This window comes from Bacillus rossius, chromosome 13 (genome assembly GCF_032445375.1).
Source record: "Bacillus rossius redtenbacheri isolate Brsri chromosome 13, Brsri_v3, whole genome shotgun sequence".
Classification (NCBI taxonomy): domain Eukaryota; kingdom Metazoa; phylum Arthropoda; class Insecta; order Phasmatodea; family Bacillidae; genus Bacillus; species Bacillus rossius.
In genome coordinates, this window is record NC_086340.1 from 6777970 (window position 1) to 6800220 (window position 22251).

Sequence of the window (22251 nt, forward strand, 5' to 3'; positions counted from 1 at the left end):
ATATTTTTTTTTCTTTAGGATTATTCTCACGTGCCTTTTTGTTTATTTCATTTTATTTTCATTACCATTAATTTAAAAATTTTCTGTAAATTTAAAATGATAGCGCTTTAGAGAGTTTTACTGTATGTTCATAAATGCTGCTACAAAGTTGTTGACTACGGTACGTAGAGGTGAATTTCCCGCCGCTCTATGCATCATCTACATACTTCATCTCCCCAACCCTCACCCTTCCATTTAGAACCCCTTCTCACATTACTAAAATCATGAATTTAGCACTAAAACTTTAACAAAGTAAAATTGTTGAAGCGTACAATTGCGTATTCCCATGAAAGGAAGCACCAGAGCCTGCGAAGGAGATAACTCCGGACAGTTATTGCAATACCAACCAGTCCCCTTGAAGTAGGAGACAAAGTAAACAGTCACTGCTACCCTATGTCTTTAAAGTTTCTAAGAAAGCAAAAATTTATTCGATAGCAGTTCTTTTTATTCAATAAATGATTAAATTGTAAAGACATGACATGGTAGATATACTCCATATCATTTACAATCAAATTCAAAATGTACATGTTTATGTAAATACGTATAAAACGTGTAGTTCATCTTGCATTAATATTATGTTTTGCAAATCTATAAATGTAGACGAGGGCGTGAACAATAACTAGCCTCGAAATTCATAGCGTAATGAACGCAAAAATAATTAAACAATTAATTACGCAACAGTCTACGCATCTAATTATAGAATTATGTCTCATTTTTTTCCTTTGATAACGAGCAAGAATTAAATAATACTGAGATGGCGTACACAACAAGCGTTATGTAGCGGCTAATCTGACATAAGAAAAATTAACATATGCGTACCATTGTGGTGCCGATCATGGGTGCAAGAGCCAATTAATCCTAAACTGATAGAACCCATGAAAATAAATAAATAATTTGGAACGTGGCAATGAAACAGAATTTTAGAAACAGTAATAGCTAACACGGGTCTAGAAGCCACTAAAACAACCAAGTCGTGAATTCGAAACGTGAAACTCACCCATGATCGACCCCTAACACGGTTGTAACAAGTTTCTCGTCCGAGATCTGTCGTGGAAGAATCGGCAGAGGTATGCTAACATAGCCTTATATAAACTAGGAGGAGTACGCCTCCGCAACAAGAAAATAATCCCTGCAAAAAGAATGGAGGGGTGGTCACGGTAAAACTGGAGAGTGTAGGAGGGGCAGTCGGAGAATGGAGGGGAGGGGGTAGTAATACGACTCTGATGCCGACGATGTCCGGAGACTGACAAAGGGTGATGGTGATGAACATGAGTTCGGCGCATTGTAGAGTCTATATGTTGTTCAATATTTGCTAATGAAAGGTTTTTCGTGTTGTGTGTGATTTTTAAACTGTGCAAAACGTAATTTTTTTTTAACTTTTCTCGTATCAGGACATTGTTTAAATTCATTTAAGATTTTGTGTGTCAACTTAAGTTAAACACTTTCAAGACTAACAAATTATGCACTTTTTAATGTGTCCGACTGATACTTACTGCCATGTCGTCCACACACTAGCGCATTTTCAGTCAAGCCTCTTCCTTCTTTATAGCTCTTTCTTCGAGTGATGGCGGGATTAAGTTTCCATGCCGAAAGGTTTAGTTTAGAATCGCAGGAGGGAATCGCACCCTGCAAAGGAATACTCGGAAGGTTAAAAAAAAAGTGTTGGTTAGAACTCGATTATGTTATTGCTTAACAAAGAATCGGTTAAATCCAATATCCTCTGTCTTTACGGCATTTATTTCTCTCGATCAACAACACAAATAATGCACTTGCTTCCTCTAAATCCATTGTTACACTGGCAATTGGGAACATGGCAAAGTGGCGTGTTTCGAATGGCCCAGGGTGAAGGAGCTTAAATAAGTCAGAGATATATAAGGTAGTATTTACAAATTTATGGTCTCAAATACTATTATTTATTAGTTTCGAACATTTTTTTTGATGAAAGAAATGTTTTAACATGTGAATCAAAGTGTTTAATAAAGATCGCAGGCTTTTCACGGCCATTGTCTGCATTTTCCTGGCTTCTGGGTGTAAACAGCCACCCGGACACCAGGGCATAAAATTACCTGCATCCCCTGCACCAGTCGGTCAGACTAAAGTCCACCTGATGACGGCAGCTGCAATGACTGCCGAAACGTCGCAAGACAATCACCTGACACGGAACGCACCCAGAAGCCAAGAAAATGTGAAGTATTCAAGTTTAAAAAAATATATATACCCTACTGTAACCCGCCTTCCGTCCAACATGGAAGAGGGGGGGGGGGGGGGGGGGTTGCGCCCCCGACACACTCAGGGTAAAAATACAATTAAAAATATGAAATACCCAAAAAAAAAAAAAAAAAACAGCTCATTAAAAATCAACACCTCTATTTTACCCAAAGTTGTCTAGCCGAAAATAGGAAATGTTATCAAACAAATTATAGGCTGGTGACTATAATACGGAATACAATGTAACGTTTTGGCTCGGGTGGGTGTGTCGCCCCCTGGGTCCTCGGGAGGCGGTGGAGGGGGGGGGGGAAGAGAGAGAGTGAGTGAGTGAGAGTGAGTTAGAGAGAGAGAGTGTGAGAGAGAGAGTGCATGCGTGAGTGAGAGAGAGTGTGTGTGTGAGTGAGAGAGAGTGAGAGAGAGAGTGTGAGAGTGAGAGTGTGAGAGTGAGAGAGTGAGTGAGAGAGAGAGTGAGAGTAAGTGAGAGAGAGAGTGAGAGCAAGTGAGTGAGAGAGTGAGTGTGTGTGTGAGAGAGTGAGAGTGTGTGAGTGAGTGAGTGAGAGAGAGTGTGTGAGAGAGTGAGTGTGTGTGAGTGAGAGAGATAGAGAGAGAGTGAGTGACGGCAAGTGTCCCCCGGGGACAGGAGAACAAGGAGGCGCGCAAGGAGACGGCGCAGACGCGGAGCCAGCAGAACGGCGTGCTGCCCACCCGCCCGGAGGACGGCAGCCCGCGCGAGCCGCGGCGCGAGCTGTCCTGGACGAGCGACCGCAGCGAGCGGCGCAAGGTCACGCTCAAGGGCGCGGCGGCCGCCGCCAAGATCGTCGCCAGGCTCAGCCCCAAGAGCGTGCGGCGGAAGAGGGAGCTGGGGAACGCCACCATGAAGGTTAGCGTGCAAGACCCCGTTGTTTCCTCCTCGTGTGTGAGTGTGTGTGCATCGTCAACACCACCAGCCTGTTCTTTCGGCACTCCCCGCCAGGGGCGCAGCCAGGAGGGGGGGAGTTTAGGGGTTCAACCCCCCCCCTCCCCTTAGCACCAAACCTTTAATTAATTTATTATTCATCACTCAAACAAATTTCATATTAAAATTAATAACAGTTTTTTACCATTACAATATTTAAATTTAAGTACTAAAATTTTCCCGGGGGAGGACCCCCTGGACCCCCCCCCCCCCCTCCCATACACAAATCCTGGCTACGCCACTGCTCCCCGCAGATGTGTAACGTCTAACCTCTGCAATGAACAACTTCACGTGTTCCTCGTGTCGCAAGTACACGTAATACGAAACTCGGACACAATATTTAATGTAGAATTCTTAAGATAATGCTGATTGTGATGAATGTGTTTTCAACTACATTCGTTGCCACAACAGCTTCGTAGACTATTGAATAATTCGATTTACAGAGTGTCTGGTTAAACTATGTAATGAAACAGCTCTAAATAAAAGCGAAAAAGACATTAAAAAATATACTAAACCCCGGTATTGGACCTGATTTTCGACAAGGAAATTTTTATCAAAATACTACCCATCTTGTTGAAATTCATCAAACAGTTAATACTGTCAAAATTTCCCCTTTGGCTTTGTTAACTGATATTTGGCACCATCCTCCACAGATGGCAGCACCGTGGTTACACATTTCCGTTCCAAGAAACGTCCCTATTTCCGTTCACGAAATTATTCTTACCAAATGAGATAGCCCTATGTCAATAACACAGGCAAGATTTAAAAAAAAAAAAAACCCCAAGTGGTAGGGTACGTTATGAATTTATTTAAAATCAAGAGCAAAAAAAACACTCAATTACAGAAGCTAAGATTATTTAGGATTATATCTGTTACGAGGATTCAGTACGTTACTGAACCAAAGCATGGGCGTCGCAAGGATATATTTTTTGGGGGGGGACTTCAATTGATTTAGTGTTGAGGAATATCCATTCCCTGGAAAAAAAGCGGGGGGCCCGGGGGTCCTCCCCCGGGAAAATTTGGGGTTTGAAGGTGCAAAAAGGTGGTTTTTAGGCATTTTTCTTTCCTAAATATTCTAATTATAGTTGGTTGCAATATATAATTTATTTTTCTAAAAAATATTTTCAGAGAACAAATTCGTAAAAAACACAGTTATCATTTATCTGCTATCGGTATCGGACCTGGTTTTGATTTTACACGAAGATCGAATTAAAAAGTGCTCTCACATTACCACGATTGGACTAAATGCACCATGCGCAACATATGGGTTGTATCACGGAAATCATATTTTTTAATATAACTACGAAACTAAATATATTATTGGAGGGGACGAAATTGAAGACTTTTTATTATTGGGAGGGGGGGGAGAACGTGTCCCCCCCGTCCCGTCCCGTCCCCCCGGTTGCGACGCCCATGACCAAAGTATCCCGCGGGGGGGAGATCTGCTCGTCACGAGGCCGGCGTGCGCTGTGTCCAGATCTACTCCGGGGAGCTGGAGATGCAGCCGGAGTACAACGGCTTCAAGGAGTGGCTGCTGACCTTCGACCTGTACCGCGGGAAGAAGACGGGCGACGACGCGGAGGACGACAGCCGGGTCGTGGGCGCGTTCAAGGTCAGTGCGAGAGCGACGTGTCTCGGGGGGAGATAAGAGTTTAAAAAAAAAAAAAGTTTTTTGAAGTTGCGATGAGTTTTAGGTTGGTACTGCTGCAACGAGTGCGAGGTTTTGGCAGGAAGGAGAATGATATGCAAGATGGCGGCGAATAAAGGCTGATCGTGAAAAAACACTTCTTTCACGCTAACATCAGCCATTATTCAACCCCCATCGATGTATTTTTTTTTCTTCGTGATCAGCCTTTATTCACTTGCCATCTTACATATATCACCTCCTGCCAACCTCCGCACTCGTTGCAGTACCAACCTAGCACTCCTCACAGAAGTGAAACTTCTTTGCTGAGGGAGCTACAATTTTTGAGCGTTACGAAAATTCTGAGAGAAACTTTCTTTGCTACAATTTTTTTAGTGTTACGAAAATTCCGAATCATGGTGGGGGAACCGGTAGAGGAGGAGAATGCGTCAGCGGTCGAATGGGAAAAGGTGATGGTGGGGGTGGGGAAAGGTACGCAGCATAGCATGCTATATGCTAGTGGTAACAGCTGGAAGGGGATATGGCAGGGTAGAGGTAGAAGTGGCGCAGCAGTGAACGCTACGGAATTCTCGTAAAGCTGCTTGTGTTTGTCTACACCTAAGTATTCGTAATGGCTAACGATCGATGCTACCAAATTTATTTTATTTTATTTAAAGTATCTACAATTTATTTATTCGTGTAGAAATTTGTGCAATTAACTTAATAAGTATCAATCATTTTCAATGTGAATGGTGTAATTGAAAATGTAAATAATTTTTCTGTATCTATACCTAATAATAAAAAAAGTTTTATATGTATCTCATGTAGACTCCACGCAAACACATTTTTTTTTTAAATTATGTCATAAATAGTATAACACAATATATCACTGGTTATGTTGCCAAGGAAGATATTGAAAGAGATACAATTTGAGAGGATTTACAGGTGTAATTTTTTAAAGGTTCTACTTCAAATAAAGGGAAGCCTTGTAGCTAGAGAACGGAAAAGTTTGCTAATTAATTTTGCAATAAGTTAGAATCCAAATAAGTTTACCTTCATGCCGCTTCAGTGAATGGACAACAGTTAATACGAATGATTCCAAAGCCAAAGAAAAACCTTCAATACGGAAAGTATCGAATCCTAATCTTTCCATTTAACAGGTCTCACAAGTCATAAGCCAATGAACAGTTGGCATTTGCCCAAGTACGTAAAGGATCATGGTAATTATCCTAGAGGTCATTGAAACAGCGAATTTTTCCAGTCATTACTAGGGACCGGAAAAATTCGCGGGTTCAATGACCTGCAGGATGAACTCCACAGTTCCACGTAGACTCGGGTCAAATGCCACCCACTCATTGGCTGCTGTCTTGTGAGACGTTCCAGCGTAGCAGCCTGTGATTCGATAAAGCTTTGGTCGGGTGTTTCTCATTGGCCCGGAGTCATCCAGGTGTGTTGCGAACCAACAGCAGAGGCAGCGCTGAGGTATAACGATTTGTATTTTAGCCTATCGCGAGATGAATTCGCGAATTTTTTCCGGTCTCTAGTCATCACTTACAGCTGAAAACAATAAAAGTGCACGAAGGTGTAGTAGAAAGAAATTGTTTGTGGTACAAAGGTACCGTCAGTTGGGATAACATTGGCCCTTTGAGGGTAACTTTGGCCCAAGACAAAAAAAAATATTTGGAAGAGTTGTAACATGGTTTAACTTTTTTTTTGTCTTGGGCCAAAGTTATCCTCAAAGGGCCAATGTTACCCCAACTGACGGTACTTAGCAACTCTAATTCAACATTCAAAACAGCGTTGTTTCGAAACTACAAAAGCTGTGTTTCTGACTGAAGTGATGATGGACACGTGCATGCCACTGTGCGTGGTCGAATTCTTCCTCGTGACGTGAACCGTTCCCAGGGAGCCATCAAGGTGTACAAGTGGCCCCTGCCCAAGGACATGGAGGACCACACGATAATGGGCCTGGACCCCCAGTACGGCTTCTTCCAAGGGCTGCCGTCCAACGACCCCATCCACGTGCTGGTGCGGGTGTACGTGGTGAAGGCGAGCGACCTCCACCCCATGGACCTGAACGGCAAGGCCGACCCCTACGTGGTGCTGCAGCTGGGCTCCAAGCGCGTCAGCGACAAGGACAGCTACATCTCCAAGCAGCTCAACCCGGTGTTCGGCAAGTGAGTGGGGTGCTGGCGTCGTAGACCGGCGATGGCCGGCTCCACTCTTCGCAAGGGCCAGATATCATTTTTCAAAATAATACGAGAAATTTTGCCCGTCCCCACCCCCTTGATGATGCCGCATCTCCCCCTCCCCCCCCCCCCCCCCCCACCAGGGACCAACAATCGTCTCCCTCCATATATATATATATATATATATATATATATATAAATATATATATATATAAGTTTTTGAAGAGAAACTTCTTTGCTGAGGGAGCTACAATTTTTGAGCGATACGAAAATCCCGAGAGAAACTTCTTTGCTACAATTTATATATATATATATATATATATATATATATATATATATATATATATATATATATATATATATATATATATATACATGTATATATATATATAGACACACACACCTAAAACTTTCAATTTAATATTTAGTGTATACCAGTTGGTACAGAGGTCATAACACTGAAAAAAATTTTAAAATTTGTTTTTATCAAAATCAAGTTTTAATGCAAATGTAACACTAAAATATCAAGTGAAATATCGTATGTACTTGGTAGGGGAAATTAATTTCAACTGATAAACCTTTTTTTTAGATTTTGTGTTTATATTGTTTTCTTATCAATCCCCACTTTCCTCCACAACCGAGGGCCAGACACAGATTATATAATATTGAAATTTTAGGACAATTCTAATGTTTTATATGTTCTAAAAAATGATTTATACGGAAAATATCTGGCACATATTATGTGTTATCCAAGTTATGATAGTTCAAAGTTGTGTGTTTTTAAGTAATGTTTCTAATTTATGTGGTTCGGTGTTGTGTAGTTATGACTGTTCTAAGTTGTGTGTTTTTATGTAATGATGTTTCTAATTTATGTGGTTCGGTGTTGTGTGTTTCTAAGTTATAACAGTTCTAAGTTGTGTGTTTTAATGTAATGATGTTTCTTATTTATGTGGTTCGGTGTTGTGTGTTTCTAAGTTATAACAGTTCTAAGTTGTGTGTTTTAATGTAATGTTTCTTATTTATGTGGTTCGGTGTTGTGTGTTTCTAAGTTATGACTGTTCTAAGTTGTGTGTTTTTATGTAATGATGTTTCTAATTTATGTGGTTCTGTGTTGTGTGTTTCTAAGTTATAACAGTTCTAAGTTGTGTGTTTTTATGTAATGATAATGATGTTTCTAATTTATGTGGTTCGGTGTTGTGTGTTTCTAAGTTATGACTGTTCTAAGTTGTGTGTTTCTATGTTATGACTGTTCTAAGTTGTGTGTTTCTAAGTTAAGATTGTTCTAAGTTGTGTGTTTCTAAGTTAAGACTGTTCTAAGTTGTGTGTTTCTAAGTTATGACTGTTCTAAGTTGTGTGTTTCTAAGTTGTGTGTGTTGAGGCTGCTGCGCGTGGTTGGCAGGTGCTTCGAGATAGAGGCCACGTTCCCGCAGGACTCGATGCTGACGGTGCAGGTCCTGGACTGGGACCTGGTGGGCGCGGACGACATGATCGGCGAGACGCGCATCGACCTGGAGAACAGGTTCTACAGCCGGCACCGCGCCACCTGCGGCATCGCCAGGAAGTACGAGGAGTGAGTTGGCCCGCCCGCCCGCCTCGCGACCGCTGACTGCCGTCAGTCCGGAACAGACGGGACCGCACCCTGTCCGGATCGTGTAGAAATCGATGTTTTTTTTAACTTGTACTTCTTCAAGCGTGTTACGAAAAGATGGCGAGAGTGAACTTTTATGATGCGCATAAAACATTCAACAATTTTTTTCACTGAATGAAAGAAAGGCTAAATGCTAGTTAAAAAAAGATACACGTGCTTTTAAAGTCTTATACTTGCCCGTGAAAGCCTGCGAACATTATTACTATCATCTGCTTACAGGACTCAACAAGATTTCAGTTCTTTGAATCAACATGACACATAGAGAATAATAATATCAATATGTATTTAAATTACCTTTTTAGAATGACTTATATCAACATGAATACGTATTAGGATATTTTTTTTTTTAGTGCCTGAAATTCAAACACTCTCAACACGTGTCCCCGAGTTTAAAAATCGTGCATTTAAAATCTTATCGTTAGGGACCGGAAAAATTCGCGGGTTCAAAGCCCTGCAGGATGAACTCCTTAAGTTCTACGTACACTCGGTCAAATGCCACCCCACTCATCGGCTGCTGTCTTGCGAGACGTTCCAGCGTTAGCAGCCTGTGATTCGATGAAGCTTTGGTCTGGTGTTTCTCATTTGCCCCGGAGTCATCCAGGTGGGTTGTTGAACCGATAACAGGGGCAGCGCTGAGGTACGATGACTTGTGTTTTAGCCTATCGGCGAATTTTTCCGGTCTCTACTTGTCGTCCGTGGAGGGAGGAGAAGAGGAGATGAGGTGTCGGTGCAACGCGAAGTGGACGGCGGTGTGCGTGTGTGTTGCCTCAGCTCCGGCTACAACCGCTGGCGGGACCCGATGAAGCCCACCCAGATCCTGGCCAAGCTGTGCAAGGACGGCAAGATGGACGCCCCGACTTACACCAACGGCAAGGTGAAGCTGGGGCGGCACACCTTCTACCTGCAGAGCGACGAGGCAGAGTGCAGCATCAACACCAAAGGTGCGGGGCAGTAGCGGGTCCCGGACTCTCCGGGGCGGGGGCCCTTGAGGTCTCGCCCGGCGGGGCGTTATAACCCTAAAAAATATTTGTACTTTTACAAGGGAAATTCTTGGAAACCCTGTTGCCAAGGATATTTCTTGCAATACTACAAGGTAGAGCCTTGCAAAATAGCACATGGTACAGAGCTCTGCCTTGTAGTTTTACAAGTAATATCCTTGGCAACAGGGTTTCCAAGGATTTTCCTTGTAAAATATACAAAAATTTCTTTCAGTGTACCGGGAGCCTGGGAAGGGGGAAGGAACACCTCCCCGTAGACTTCGGCAGCTCCGCCAAGGAAAAGATTTAAAATTTAACGATTTTTTTTTTTTAAGACAAGCTGGAACTCAAAATTTTGATTATGATTTTTTATAATTTGTCTTAAGAAATTTGCAAATTCTTTCCTGATAAATTATACACTAATTAGTTGGGTTTTTTTTCCATGCTAACGTCAGACTGTCAATATTGCGTCATTTCATGAGGCAATAAAATATTTGGAAGTTTTTTTTTTTTTTTCGTTAATATGCAATCATGAAAACCCAAGTGAAATCGACTAATATATAATGAATTCTTGTCACTTTCGATGTTTGGCCCTGGGATTTTTTTAATTGCCATTGTAAATTTCTGAATTTCGCGTGAACTGCAGCCTCTTTAAGTTGTAATGGAAAATTTGTGGGAATTATTGGAATGCAGGGAATCAGCACATTCTCTCCTTTAGCTCCTATAGCGAGAATAGTCTCCTTTACAATGTTTCTCTCTAGCTCTGTTAACGTTAGGTGCATTTCTGTTGGTGGGCTAGAATGATATGAAGTCACTACAATCGGCAGCGACAACGTGAAAAAAAAGTTTTGATGCGATTGCCACGGGACGGCAGCACTTTATAAGTAGCTGCCTCATCTTTTCAATTTTAATAACGACTGAAAACACATACTGGTATTTAAGAGGTAATACGAAACGAAGCAGTGGGAGATATGAACAGGTTTTGGCTTAAAAAAAAAATATGCTTGTTCAATATGGAAAAGTAATCAACACAAAAAAAAAAACAGTAAGAAGAAGATGTAACACTATAATATTTTAAATTTTTGAGATATTTTGTAAATAATAGTCTAATATTTGCGTTTGATTGATTCAACCCACGTAAAGTCGGTGAAAATGCCTGCCGTGTCTCTTCGCGCAGTGTCGATCCGGAATCGTTGCTGTGAGCCGACCCGAAGAGTTCCCAATGATCCCCGCTCGTGGCTCACAGCGCAGCGGTTCAACAGGGAACGTGGTCGAACGATGACCGAGCCAGCCAATCAACCAAAGATCACACCTGAATGCTGATTTTTCATAATTAATCATCTGTATAGTAAATAGCAATACTAATATATTTTAAACAGTGATTTTTGTATTCGTAGATGATTTAGTGTTAAAACTAAAATTATAAATTATATTTTATGTATAGCTTGATGAAGGAGAATTAAAATACTTTTATCTTCTAATTATTTGTATGGTCATCTTATATAAGGGTGAATATTAAATAACATTGTTTAAACTTTCAAAATGCTCTCCTGAAAAGTTACTACTTACCGGAGATTGTAGCGCAGAGCTGGCCGGGCGAAAGCGGGCCGTGTGGTAGCCGTGGCTGTCTGCGCAGGTCTGGAGGAGCACATGGCGCTGGCCGTGCTTTACCGCTGGCACGAGTTCCCTCGCGTCGGCTGCCGGCTGGTGCCGGAGCACGTGGAGACGCGGCCGCTCTACAACCCCGACAAGCCGGGCATCGAGCAGGTCAGGGACCGTCTCCCCCACCACAGGGCCGCAACTAGGGGCACACGCCCCGGGCGCAAAGATGTGGGGGGCGCGGGCGCGCCCCGAAATCGCTTTCATTGTAATTCCCACTACTACGTACGACTGGTAACTGGTAAAAATTTTTTTTTTAACTTGCATGCCAGGAATGGCTGATCTTATTTACAGTATAACGTCTCTCAACATATATTTAATGAACAAGTCTAGTGATTATACGGACTACTTAACGGAAATAGTGGGTTCATGCACGGAAGGTACAGCAGTAGGTATGGAAAATGCTTAAATAGCACGATTTTTCCGTGGGAGGCCCCCCGGACCCCCCCCCCCCTCCTTCCCGCTTTATTGGTGTGGTATGTGCAAAAAAAAAGAAGGGGGGGGGGGGGCATGAATCCGTTCATGCCCCGGGTGCCAGAGACTCTAGTTGCGGCCCTGTCCCCCACAGGAGTGTCGTGTCGTCAGAATCCCCGAACCAACACACTCTTAGAGCTTCGGAAAAAAAACGACGTCCCTCGGTCGTGACGATGCTCTTCGGAGGCGCGGAATGCACACCAGGCAGTCCCCTGCTGATGGGAGTCCTATATGTACTGTTAGGAAGAGGGAGACGGGCATTAACTGGTAGCCGCCGCCGAATCCTCATATGACAAAACCCCACCACTCCCCTGAGGCCTTACCTGGTCGCAGAAGGGGTTTCCCCAGATGTAAGAGCGACCACCGCATCGCCCATACGTCTCTGGCCGCCTCATACAAATAACGTTAGGCTGCCAACGCATATTTTTTTTTTTTTTGGAATTAGTTACGTAGAATTCGAAGAAATAGTACTACCCATTGTAGCCGTTACCATGGTGCAACTTCCTAAAAATGTTTTTATAAATTCTTTTTTTAGTTTCAGGGTCTGTAGACCCCAAAATCATCTAAAACACATTTTTTTTTTGTGGACACGATAGCTGCTGTAGTTAAAACAAACCACTTTTCCAAACTGATAACATAAAATATAAATATATGGAAAAATTTACCTACGCCTGTAGGCTGTGAAGAAAGGGATTTTTTTTGTTATTGTGATAATCATGTTTCATTTGAAGTATTTTGTTTTCTTACAAAAAAAAAATATTAACTAATATTTCAAATTTTTTGGATAGGGCAGTTTATGATTGAACTTGTTTTATTTTAATATATTTTACATCTTCCTAATTTTCAGTAAAGATATTGTTGTCAATTTTTTTAATTAATCTACTATATTTTACTTATTTTCGGTAGCAACCTTAATGGCGATGGGTTTTTTTTTTATTTTAATCTACTATATTTCACTAATTTTCAGTAACAACATTGATGTCAATTTTTTTTATATATATATTAATCTACCTTATTTCACTAATTCCCAGTAACGAAGTTTGGAATTTTTCCCGAATTTCTAGGTCAATATATACAAATTTCCAAGAGGGTGGTCATAATTGCTTACTGGAGGCTTGTATATGAGGAACTTGTCTCTTTTAGGATTTTGAACATTATTTATTGAAAATATTTTTTTTATACATTAAATATTTTTGACGTGATAACGTCGAAAATATTTTTTTTTTATACTTTAAATATTTTTGACGTGATAGCGTCTTATAAATCGTTGAACGCCGGCTGCAGTCACGAAAAATTGTCACGTACCGCCTGAGCCGAGCGTGCAAGAACCGGCCAACCACCGTGCGAGAAAATCTTCTATAATATCAAACAGGTTAAGGCGGGCTTTTTAACTAATTGTTCGTGATTGTATTTAAACAAATTATTCAAATTAAACTTGCAAAAAAACTGTAAATAATATTTAAAAATTAAAAAAAGTATGCAATATTTTTCCATCATTCAATGTTTTCCTATGACGTCATCACGTAAAATTATCACCCAGGGGTCGGACTAGTTAAGTGAACTTAACATTTTGGGGGATAAAATGTTCTTATACTGCACTACAAAAAACAGTGAGTAGTTCATAAAAACTGTAATTATATGGTAACAGTAAGCCAAACTTTAATTTGTGTATCGACACATTTAATACTAAACGAACATGTATGAGCACCAGCGATAACATTGGCAGAGTACAAAGTCTGTGCATGCGTACTTCCGTATCATTATTGTCACAGAGGCGCAGCCAGGGAGGGGGGGGGGGGCGGTTTAGGGGTTCAAACCCACCCCCAACCCCCCCTTAGCACCAAATCTTAAATTAATTTCTTATTCATCACTCAAACTAATTTCATATTAAAAATAATAGAAATTTTACCATTACAATATTTAAAGTTAAGTACCGAAAAAAATGCTAAAATAAAACTATTTTACACCTTAACCCATTTGCATCCACTCACTTTAATGTTAGACACACCATGGAATCCATAAACTTTTTTATATATATTACTATTATTAAAGTTATTTTCTATTTTCATTATATTTTTATTCTTTAAATAAAATTTTTTAAAAATAGTTTTAAGTTTCACGATGATATATACCTTTGTTATAACAATACTATAGCTACTCTGAGGGGTTATTTTCATTCTGAAGAGAGATTTTTTTTCAAGTTTTTTCCGGGGCAGATCAGCCGTTTTGTGCACCGGTATGCCTATGGTGTTATCGGCCAGGAAAACAGCTGCGTACTAGTACGCTTGTAGATGCAAATGGGTTAAAATCCAAATTTTTTCCCGGGGGAGGACCCCCCGGACCCCCGGCCCCCCCGCTTTAATACGGGTTGGGGGGGGGACATGCTTAACACCCCCCATACACAAATCCTGGCTGCGCCACTGATTTGTATAAATTATTTGTATAAATGATTTGTAATAAATTATATAATGCAACATAATGCCAATATTTGCTATAATTTTCATTGGTAGGCTGAATAGTTTTTACTGTTAAAGTAGGTGTTTATAGATAAGGGTAAAAATTATATTATTTATTATTATAATTATATGTAAGTGTAAAGTGAAACATAATTTAAGAAAATTGGATTTTTTTCAATTGCTTGCTAGTAAAATGAGACGGCTTAATACTTTTGGTTATATTCATTTCAGAAATTACAGTCAAGTTGAATTTCTATTTTGGCTCTATGTGTCCATTCAAATATATTGTAATTAAATAAAAAATGTTAACGGTATCAATTTTTAAAATTCTTTACCTTCGAAAGATATTAGAGTAAATGACCCACCTTAAAAGGCTGTGAATTATTTATCCAAAATTACTATAAAATTTTAACATATTTTTTTTTTTTTTCAATAGCTTAAATATAGAGGACACAGAAAATTTTTGAAAAAATAGATTTTCATTTTGGAGAATTGCGAGGGTAACGTTTCTGAAAGTCTATTTAAAAAGCAAGTCAGGTGTGTGGTGGTGGGGGGTGGGGGGGGGGGAAGCTTCTCAACACCACCCCCCCCCCCCCCATACACAAATCCTGGCTACGCCACTGATATGTGTCGCGAGTCGAGTGTGCCCGCCCCGCGTGCCCCAGGGCAAGCTGGAGATGTGGGTGGACATGTTCCCCATGGACATGCCGCTGCCGGGACCGCCCGTGGACGTGTCCCCGCGCAAGCCCAGGTCGTACGAGCTGCGCGTCGTCGTCTGGAACACGGACGACGTGGTGCTGGAGGACGACGCCTTCTTCACCGGCGAGAAGATGTCCGACATCTACGTGAAGGGGTGAGGACCACCATTGTCCGGGCGGGAGCGGGGGGACCAGACATCCGACCGCTCGCGTCTAGTCCGATGGTAGGACGAAAAATTACAATTCTGTTCACTTAATATAAAACTCTTTTAACACCGACTGACAGACAAAGCACGGCTTAAATCTGTGGGTCTTGGAGCATGAAATTTTGCATAGAAGTTCCTTATATAACTTAGGTGAGCAGTAAGAAAGGATTTTTGATATTTCATCCCCTAAGGTGATTAAGTAGGGCAGTGATGGCCAACTGGCGGCCCGCGGGCCAGATCCGGCCCGTGGTAACGTTTTATGTGGCCCGCAAAAACTATCCGTCGAGACGAAAACACACTTATGCAACGGCTGTACAATAGCTGGAAAATTTCAAAAATAGATGTGGATTTTAAGTCGTTGGTGAACAGTGTCCAAAAGCCACAGTGCTCTCACTAAGTACTAGAAAACAAAAAAAAAAATATAAGTGCATTTATAAAAGGTGTCTGTTTTTTTTTTAATTTTTTTTATTTAGCCAATTGTAATAGAGTTCATAAGTAAAAGTAAACAGAACGTACAAAACATGTGTTTTATTAGAATTCCCAAAAATTGTAAAAATTATATCAGTGCGTGGTTTGGCCCTTGAGTGTACTTTGAAGTGCTATGTGGCCCCTGAAGTCAACAAAGTTGGCCATCACTGAAGTAGGGGATAAAAGTTTGAGAAATTCCCATCAGGCATATGGCTAGTTGCTAATAAAATGAATTGGATATCCTATAAGCTATTAAATTTTTTTTTCCCAAATCACGTTTACAGTTTTGGCCGTGGTAACTTTTATTATTTGGCTTTTTTTTTTTAAATTGACTGTGGGGTTAGAAAAGATGAGGACTGAGTAATGGAGAGAGGGGCCCCCCGGGCCCTCGGACCCCCTCAACGGCCCTGCACAGGGTGGGTCCCTGCGTCCCGCCAGGGTGGTGACGTCCGTGATCAAGATTGTCGTCTTTCCGCATGCGTGTGGCGAAGAGTCGAGGAACCGATCCCAGCCAATGGCGGCTTCAGGATGACTTTTTCGGGAGGGGCCATCGCACGGAGAAAGGTCGCAGTTGCAAAAAAAAATGAAAGTGGTCAGATATTGGCCTTGGAATATTATTTACAAATTGCAGGTTTCAAATACAGAACCTTTGTTGCTCCATGCAACTTTTGATGAGATAAAAGTTTAACATACGAAATTAAATATCTAAGTAAACATAAATGTACACTAATGAATGAAATTGGTCTCGGGAGGGGCTATCGCCCCCGCCGCCCCCCCTTCTGGAGCCGTGCTTGATCCCAACACCCCAGCATCACTCCAGGTCCTGAGCTCCGGGTCGGCAACCGTGTGGTCCGGAGGCCTCTGTGACCCTGGGGTCAGGACACAAGTCAACTCTCTGGTCAGCTGAGTGTGGTGGGGGGTACGAGGTGGCGACCGAGCTGGGATGGGTAGCCTCGGCCCCTCTAACGGCTTTCCCGATTCGCGTATCTGCGCCCATCGGGGCCCCGGGGTGTGGAGAGGCTTCAAGGCTAAGAGCGCTGGGTTAACAAATAAAAAGGGGTTTGGGTGGGGGGGGGGGGGGGGTGACACTTGTATTGATCTGTGGATCTGGAGGTCCCGTCGTCACCTGAGCCCTCATAAAGTTGCACTCACAATCAAATCAATCATCCATCCCGTCTGTCCCATCACATGTCTGTCCGTCAATCACGTGAATGGCAGCCAATCGGATAACCCTGAAAATGTCCATCTGTCCATCCGTCAAAACATTTTGACGGACGGACGGATGAAATAACCTTCCTAAATGTTAGCAAGATACTTATTCCCGGCAACCTCATAAGGTTTTTAAGTATATTTATTTATTTATTCAGCTGCTTCCATTAAATGTTATTAACATACGTTTGAACATATTTTTAACAACTGAAAACATTTTGATGAATTCAGAGCGAAAAAAAATTGAATTTAACTAAAATTTATTAAGTGCTTAACTTTCATGATCATCAATATAATATATCTGCATATCTATACATTATAAATTTTTACCAGTATTTAAGACTTTTGGTCTGTTGGCAGCATTAAAATAAAAAAGTATTTGACGGATGTGTTGACAGACAGACGGGTGACGGATCATCGTGAATCCAGCTTAACCGAGCGATGTAAAACATTACCAAAGGAAAAATAAACATTTTTCTAACGTTAGCATTTATAGTTATTTCTTTTAAAATTGCCCTTTTTTTTATTAGGAATTTATGTTATTTCACATGACCACAGTTCCATAAAAACTCGTACCAGTACTAAATTAAATACATTCAACTTTTAATAAATAAATGATACCCACCTTTTCCACAAAATAAAAGTCTGTCTCTTCTTATGTTTGTGAGTGGTGTTGATTAAACAATGCATATATAGCAAGAGATAGCAAGCATTCGTTATAATTGAAGAGAACAAACAACATGTAAATATAATTAATGACATGTAAGTTGTAACACGATGTTCTCAGCCAATAAATTATAAGTAAACATTAAGAAAATCTAAACTGCAGAAACTGTGTTCGCTGGAAAAAATATATATATCGTCAACTTCGTTTATTGCATGGATAATTTTTAATTTGTTTGAAGAAAAAATCACATGCTGTAGTGTATATTTTGCTTTTGAAACAACGTGATGAAATGTCCACACAAAAGCATTAGACTAGATAATTTTAAATTTCTGTTGAATACAAAAAAAATTCACCCTCAATAAGTCTTAATTATAACTTCTATCTCTCTCTTTTTTTTTTAATTTAACGTCTATAGCTAGTAATAAGCGTAATAGTCTCAACACGAAGCAACTTTACATCACGGATATATCCTTCACATTATGGTTTTCGTTGTTTGAAATTTCCAGATAAAGGGACTTCGTCATCTTGTTGCTCTCAGATTGTTTGCCTAGTCAGGCAACACTGACTCTGTTGCGAGCCTCGTGGTCCGTATGCCAGAACTGAGCATCGAACTGAGAGCCCCGGGCGGAGTGCCAGGCTGGCCAACTGTCTCTTGTTGTGAAACAAGAGTTCATGGGTGCCTGTTAAAGAGATGACACAGAGTTACTTCAAAAGTGTTGTTAGATTTGTTTCTTTGGCGGGTCACGGTCAGGACTCGAACCCTCGCCACTACTGATGTGCATAGCCATTAATAAATAAGTGGTGGCGGTGGTGGGGGGGGGGGAACTAATCAGTGATATTTGCGAAAACTGGTTCGAATCCCAGTGTGAGCAGTTTCAGCCGCACTGCCTGCCCGGTGCTCTGATTGACAGAGTTTGCAGACTGATTATGCAGGGAGTGTATATTTTGTCGTTTTGAATGTGGTTTTCGAAGTCGTTCATTACTGGGCTTGCGAAATGTGGTGTGATGCTGGTGGTGATGATTATGGTGATGATGGTGATGATGGGTGATGCTGGTGGTGGTGATTATGGTGATGGTGGTGATGGTTATGGTGGTGATGATAATAATAATGATGGTAATGATGGTGGTGATGATGGGTGATGCTGGTGGTGGTGATTATGGTGGTGATTATGGTGATGATAGTGGTGATGGTTATGGTGGTGATGATAATAATGATGGTGGTGATGATGGGTGATGCTGGTGGTGGTGATGATTATGGTTATGGTGATGATGGGTGGTGATGCTGGTGGTGGTGATGCTGGTGATGGGTGATGCTGGTGGTGGTTATGATGGTGATGCTGGTGGTGGTGATGATTGTGGTGATGCTGATGAAGAAGTTGATGCATGGTTGCGGCCAGCGCTGGCAGGAGCCAGTGAGGAAGTGCCGGGGCTAGAAGCCGGAGCGTGGGCCCGCAGGTGGCTGAAGGGCCCCGAGGACTGCCAGTGCACGGACATCCACTACCGGTCGCTCACCGGCGAGGGCAACTTCAACTGGAGGTTCGTCTACCCCTTCGACTACCTCGTGGCCGAGGAGAAGATAGTCATCTCCAAGAAGGAGTCGCTGTTCTCCTGGGACGAGACGGAGAGCAAGATCCCGGCGCGGCTGGAGCTGCAAGTGTGGGACGCCGACCACTTCTCCGCCGACGACTTCCTGGGTAACCGGAGCGGCGCCGGCGCTATCCCCGTAGCACTCGCTCCTTGCCGTCGACAGCCGGTCCAACTTTCTCCTTTCTCGGGTGACAAAACACCATTCACGCAATCAACCACAAGGCTAATAATGCGTCGACAATGGTTAAACCCACAACGAATAGATCATGGTACGTGTTTGCCGCGCAGTGTTTGTTTTGCCTGTGACGTCACGGTACCGGTGTAGGTACATGCGTGATTGGTACAATTGATACAGAATTAAATTACATATTAGTAGTATACGCGTATGATTTTATCACATTTTCACGAAAATTCTACAGAGCGATTCCAAACTGCGGCATTCGTTAATTTTTTTTTAAATAATTAACACCGAGGACTGCGACGGCACGTGTTCTCAGCGCTGTCATCCGCAAACCCAAATTTTCACATACAAATAAAGCGATTAATTGAGCTATCAAACTGTTTATGGAAATTCAACATGATGGGCAGTATTTTAATCCAATTCCTTATCAAAAATCAGGTCCAAAGCCGGGGTACAGTATTTTTCAAATCTTTTTCCAAATTTATTGGAGCCGTTTCAATTTATAGTTTAAAATTTCGATCTGCTAACAAAATGATTCAATAGTCGACGTAGTTGCTCCGGCAGCAAATTCTAGTGGCGGGTGCAGAAACTACATGTGATTCGCGTCCAGAAATATAGTTAAAGACACAATTTGTGTTTGTTTATTACATCCGGCATTATTTTAAAAAATTCTGCGTTAAATTTTGTGTCCTAGTTTTGTATTATACGTGTATTTGCGATAGTAAACACATGAATTAGTCCGTTTACTGATGATTGGATGTTATACATCATTGGTGAGTACTGAAAGACTCGGGTCACATTTGTTTGGCCATCTATCTTAGTTTATTTGCCATGAGTTTCCTTTTTTTATTATTATTTAAATATTTAGCTAGTAACTATATAAATAACTACATAATAAGTAATAACTCAATTTTTGGTTCCACACACTAATCACAAAACCAGAATGAATCTTCTGGAAGATGTAACATTTTTATAATAGTAATTGCCATACTCCCCACACCAAGCAAATATGTCGATGTCCACCTCATAGTAATACAAATTTACACCCCTAACACTTTACATTAAAAGGTGGTTACAATTTTTTTAACAACCCCGACAACAATAAAACAATTCAGCGAACATTTGCAGAAAAGATAAATTGTTTTTGTCAGAAAATAAAAATTTTATTGCGTAAGTATTCATTAAGTAACGAATGGCAACGCTCATGGTGATGATGTTCTTGTTAAAGGTGCCATCACGCTCGACCTGAATCGTTTTCCCCGAGGGGCGAAGTCCTCGAAGCTCTGCACGCTCGACATGTTGAAAACTGATGGGTCCGTCCCCATGGTGAACATCTTCAAACAGAAGAGGGTCAAGGGATGGTGGCCCTTCTACGTCAAGAAGGAAAACGAGGAAATGGAACTTACGGTGAGTTCGCAGATTGTCTTCGTGGGCTATATAAACCAAGGCACAGGAAGATAAATGTACTGACCACTGCGTGGCTGGTTAGTTGCAGCAGGGTTGTGTTTTGATGGATACTAGGCACAAAACTTAGCGAAAAAACAGAAAATGTCTAAAGAAGGATGCTGCTTTTAATATTCAATTGTTATTGCACAACGTGGTAAATAAATTTCAAAAAAAAAATATTACAGTCTCCTAAGGAAATGAATTAAGACTAGGGATGGGTCTATCAAATCCTTAAATCCTCAAATACAATCAAATCATTAGTATTTGAAGGATTCGATATTCGAGGAAAAAGATTTTAAGAAAAATATTAGGGGAACTGAAGTAAGTTACAAAAATTCAACACCAATTACCTCTGAAGTTTACGGATTCAATTTTACTTTTTTTTTTCCTATCCTGTTACCATTCCCCATAATATCATACTTTTTAAATGTAATTATATAAATAAAATTACAATATGTATGGATTCAGAAAATTTAGTTTGTGAATAAAACATTTTGATGGTTAAATGGTTCAATGAAATGGTTAATACTTTTAATATCTTGTATATTATTTTATTTTTGACTCTTGAGACTTTGATTCGTATTTGAACGGTGCTCTTTGGGTATCAAATTAGAGATTTTGGATTCGAGAAAATAGAGATTAAGTCCATTTCTAATTTGGAATAAAGCTATTTAAAATATATTTTTTTGCAAAAAATAATAAAATTTTGTACAAAATCCTTTTTTTACTTGTTATGAAAATGAAAACTACAGTGACTACTTGAACGGGGGATGACGAAAATCATGAAAATGTCATGAAATAAACCATAACGATTGGTGCTTTAATCTCCAGTAGCCTTTTGCTAACTTTAATTTTGTTTTTTGACGCCTCGCTTCAGTTTATAGTCCCACATTAAATATGAATAGTTGGGGACTGTCCTCTTAAATTATTGTGGAAAAAGTTGGGTATAAAAATGTTGTAAGAAAATGTTATTAAAAAGTCCTAAAAAATTCTTGCAAATTTTCACCAGTTTTGTAGACACCCTGTTGGGTAAATATAGCCCATATTAGAGAAAATTTACTGTACGCATGGCTAAACTGATAAATATGTTCAGTCAGTATTGTAATTTTCCTTGTATACATTTTTTTGTCCTTGATTTGAGGAAATGTGTTTGAAGTACTTATTGAGTTCTCTTATGTTGAAGGGTAAAGTTGAAGCTGAGATTCATTTGCTTTCGAAAGAAGAAGCCGAGAAGAACCCAGCGGGTCTGGGCAGGAACGAACCTGACGCGCTCGATAAACCCAAGTAAGTAGTTTCACATTCACGTTATATTCAAATCTATTTTAAGGCTAAGTGTCAGTTTCAGTGGCAGATCCAGAGGTTCACCTCGGAGGGGGCACTCTAGGATTTCAGAGAAGCCAGAGAAAAAATGTCTTAAAATTACTAAATTTGTATTTAATCTACACACACTACACATAACATCCAACCACCAGATTTTATGATTCTACAAGAAATTCGTTAATCACATTAAAATATTTTATTGGTTTCAGAAACAATCATTTTTGTCGGCAATATTAATGT

The 22251-nt window shown here is 40.7% G+C and overlaps 1 protein-coding gene across 3 annotated transcripts in view; it reads left to right on the forward strand.

Annotated features, from left to right (window-relative positions):
• Positions 1-22251, forward strand: part of LOC134538147 (otoferlin-like) — a 171314-nt gene that overhangs the window by 146347 nt on the left and 2716 nt on the right. For 2 of the 3 annotated variants that reach the window (XM_063379189.1, XM_063379191.1), the window contains exons 26-35: positions 2888-3127; positions 4680-4814; positions 6732-7003; positions 8415-8585; positions 9435-9604; positions 11259-11407; positions 14895-15082; positions 18933-19171; positions 20474-20652; positions 21875-21975. In XM_063379189.1, coding sequence (XP_063235259.1) covers positions 2888-3127; positions 4680-4814; positions 6732-7003; positions 8415-8585; positions 9435-9604; positions 11259-11407; positions 14895-15082; positions 18933-19171; positions 20474-20652; positions 21875-21975 — 1844 coding nt within the window. The remainder of the gene's footprint in view (positions 1-2887; positions 3128-4679; positions 4815-6731; positions 7004-8414; positions 8586-9434; positions 9605-11258; positions 11408-14894; positions 15083-18932; positions 19172-20473; positions 20653-21874; positions 21976-22251) is intronic. The other variant, XM_063379190.1, reaches the window with a different exon arrangement.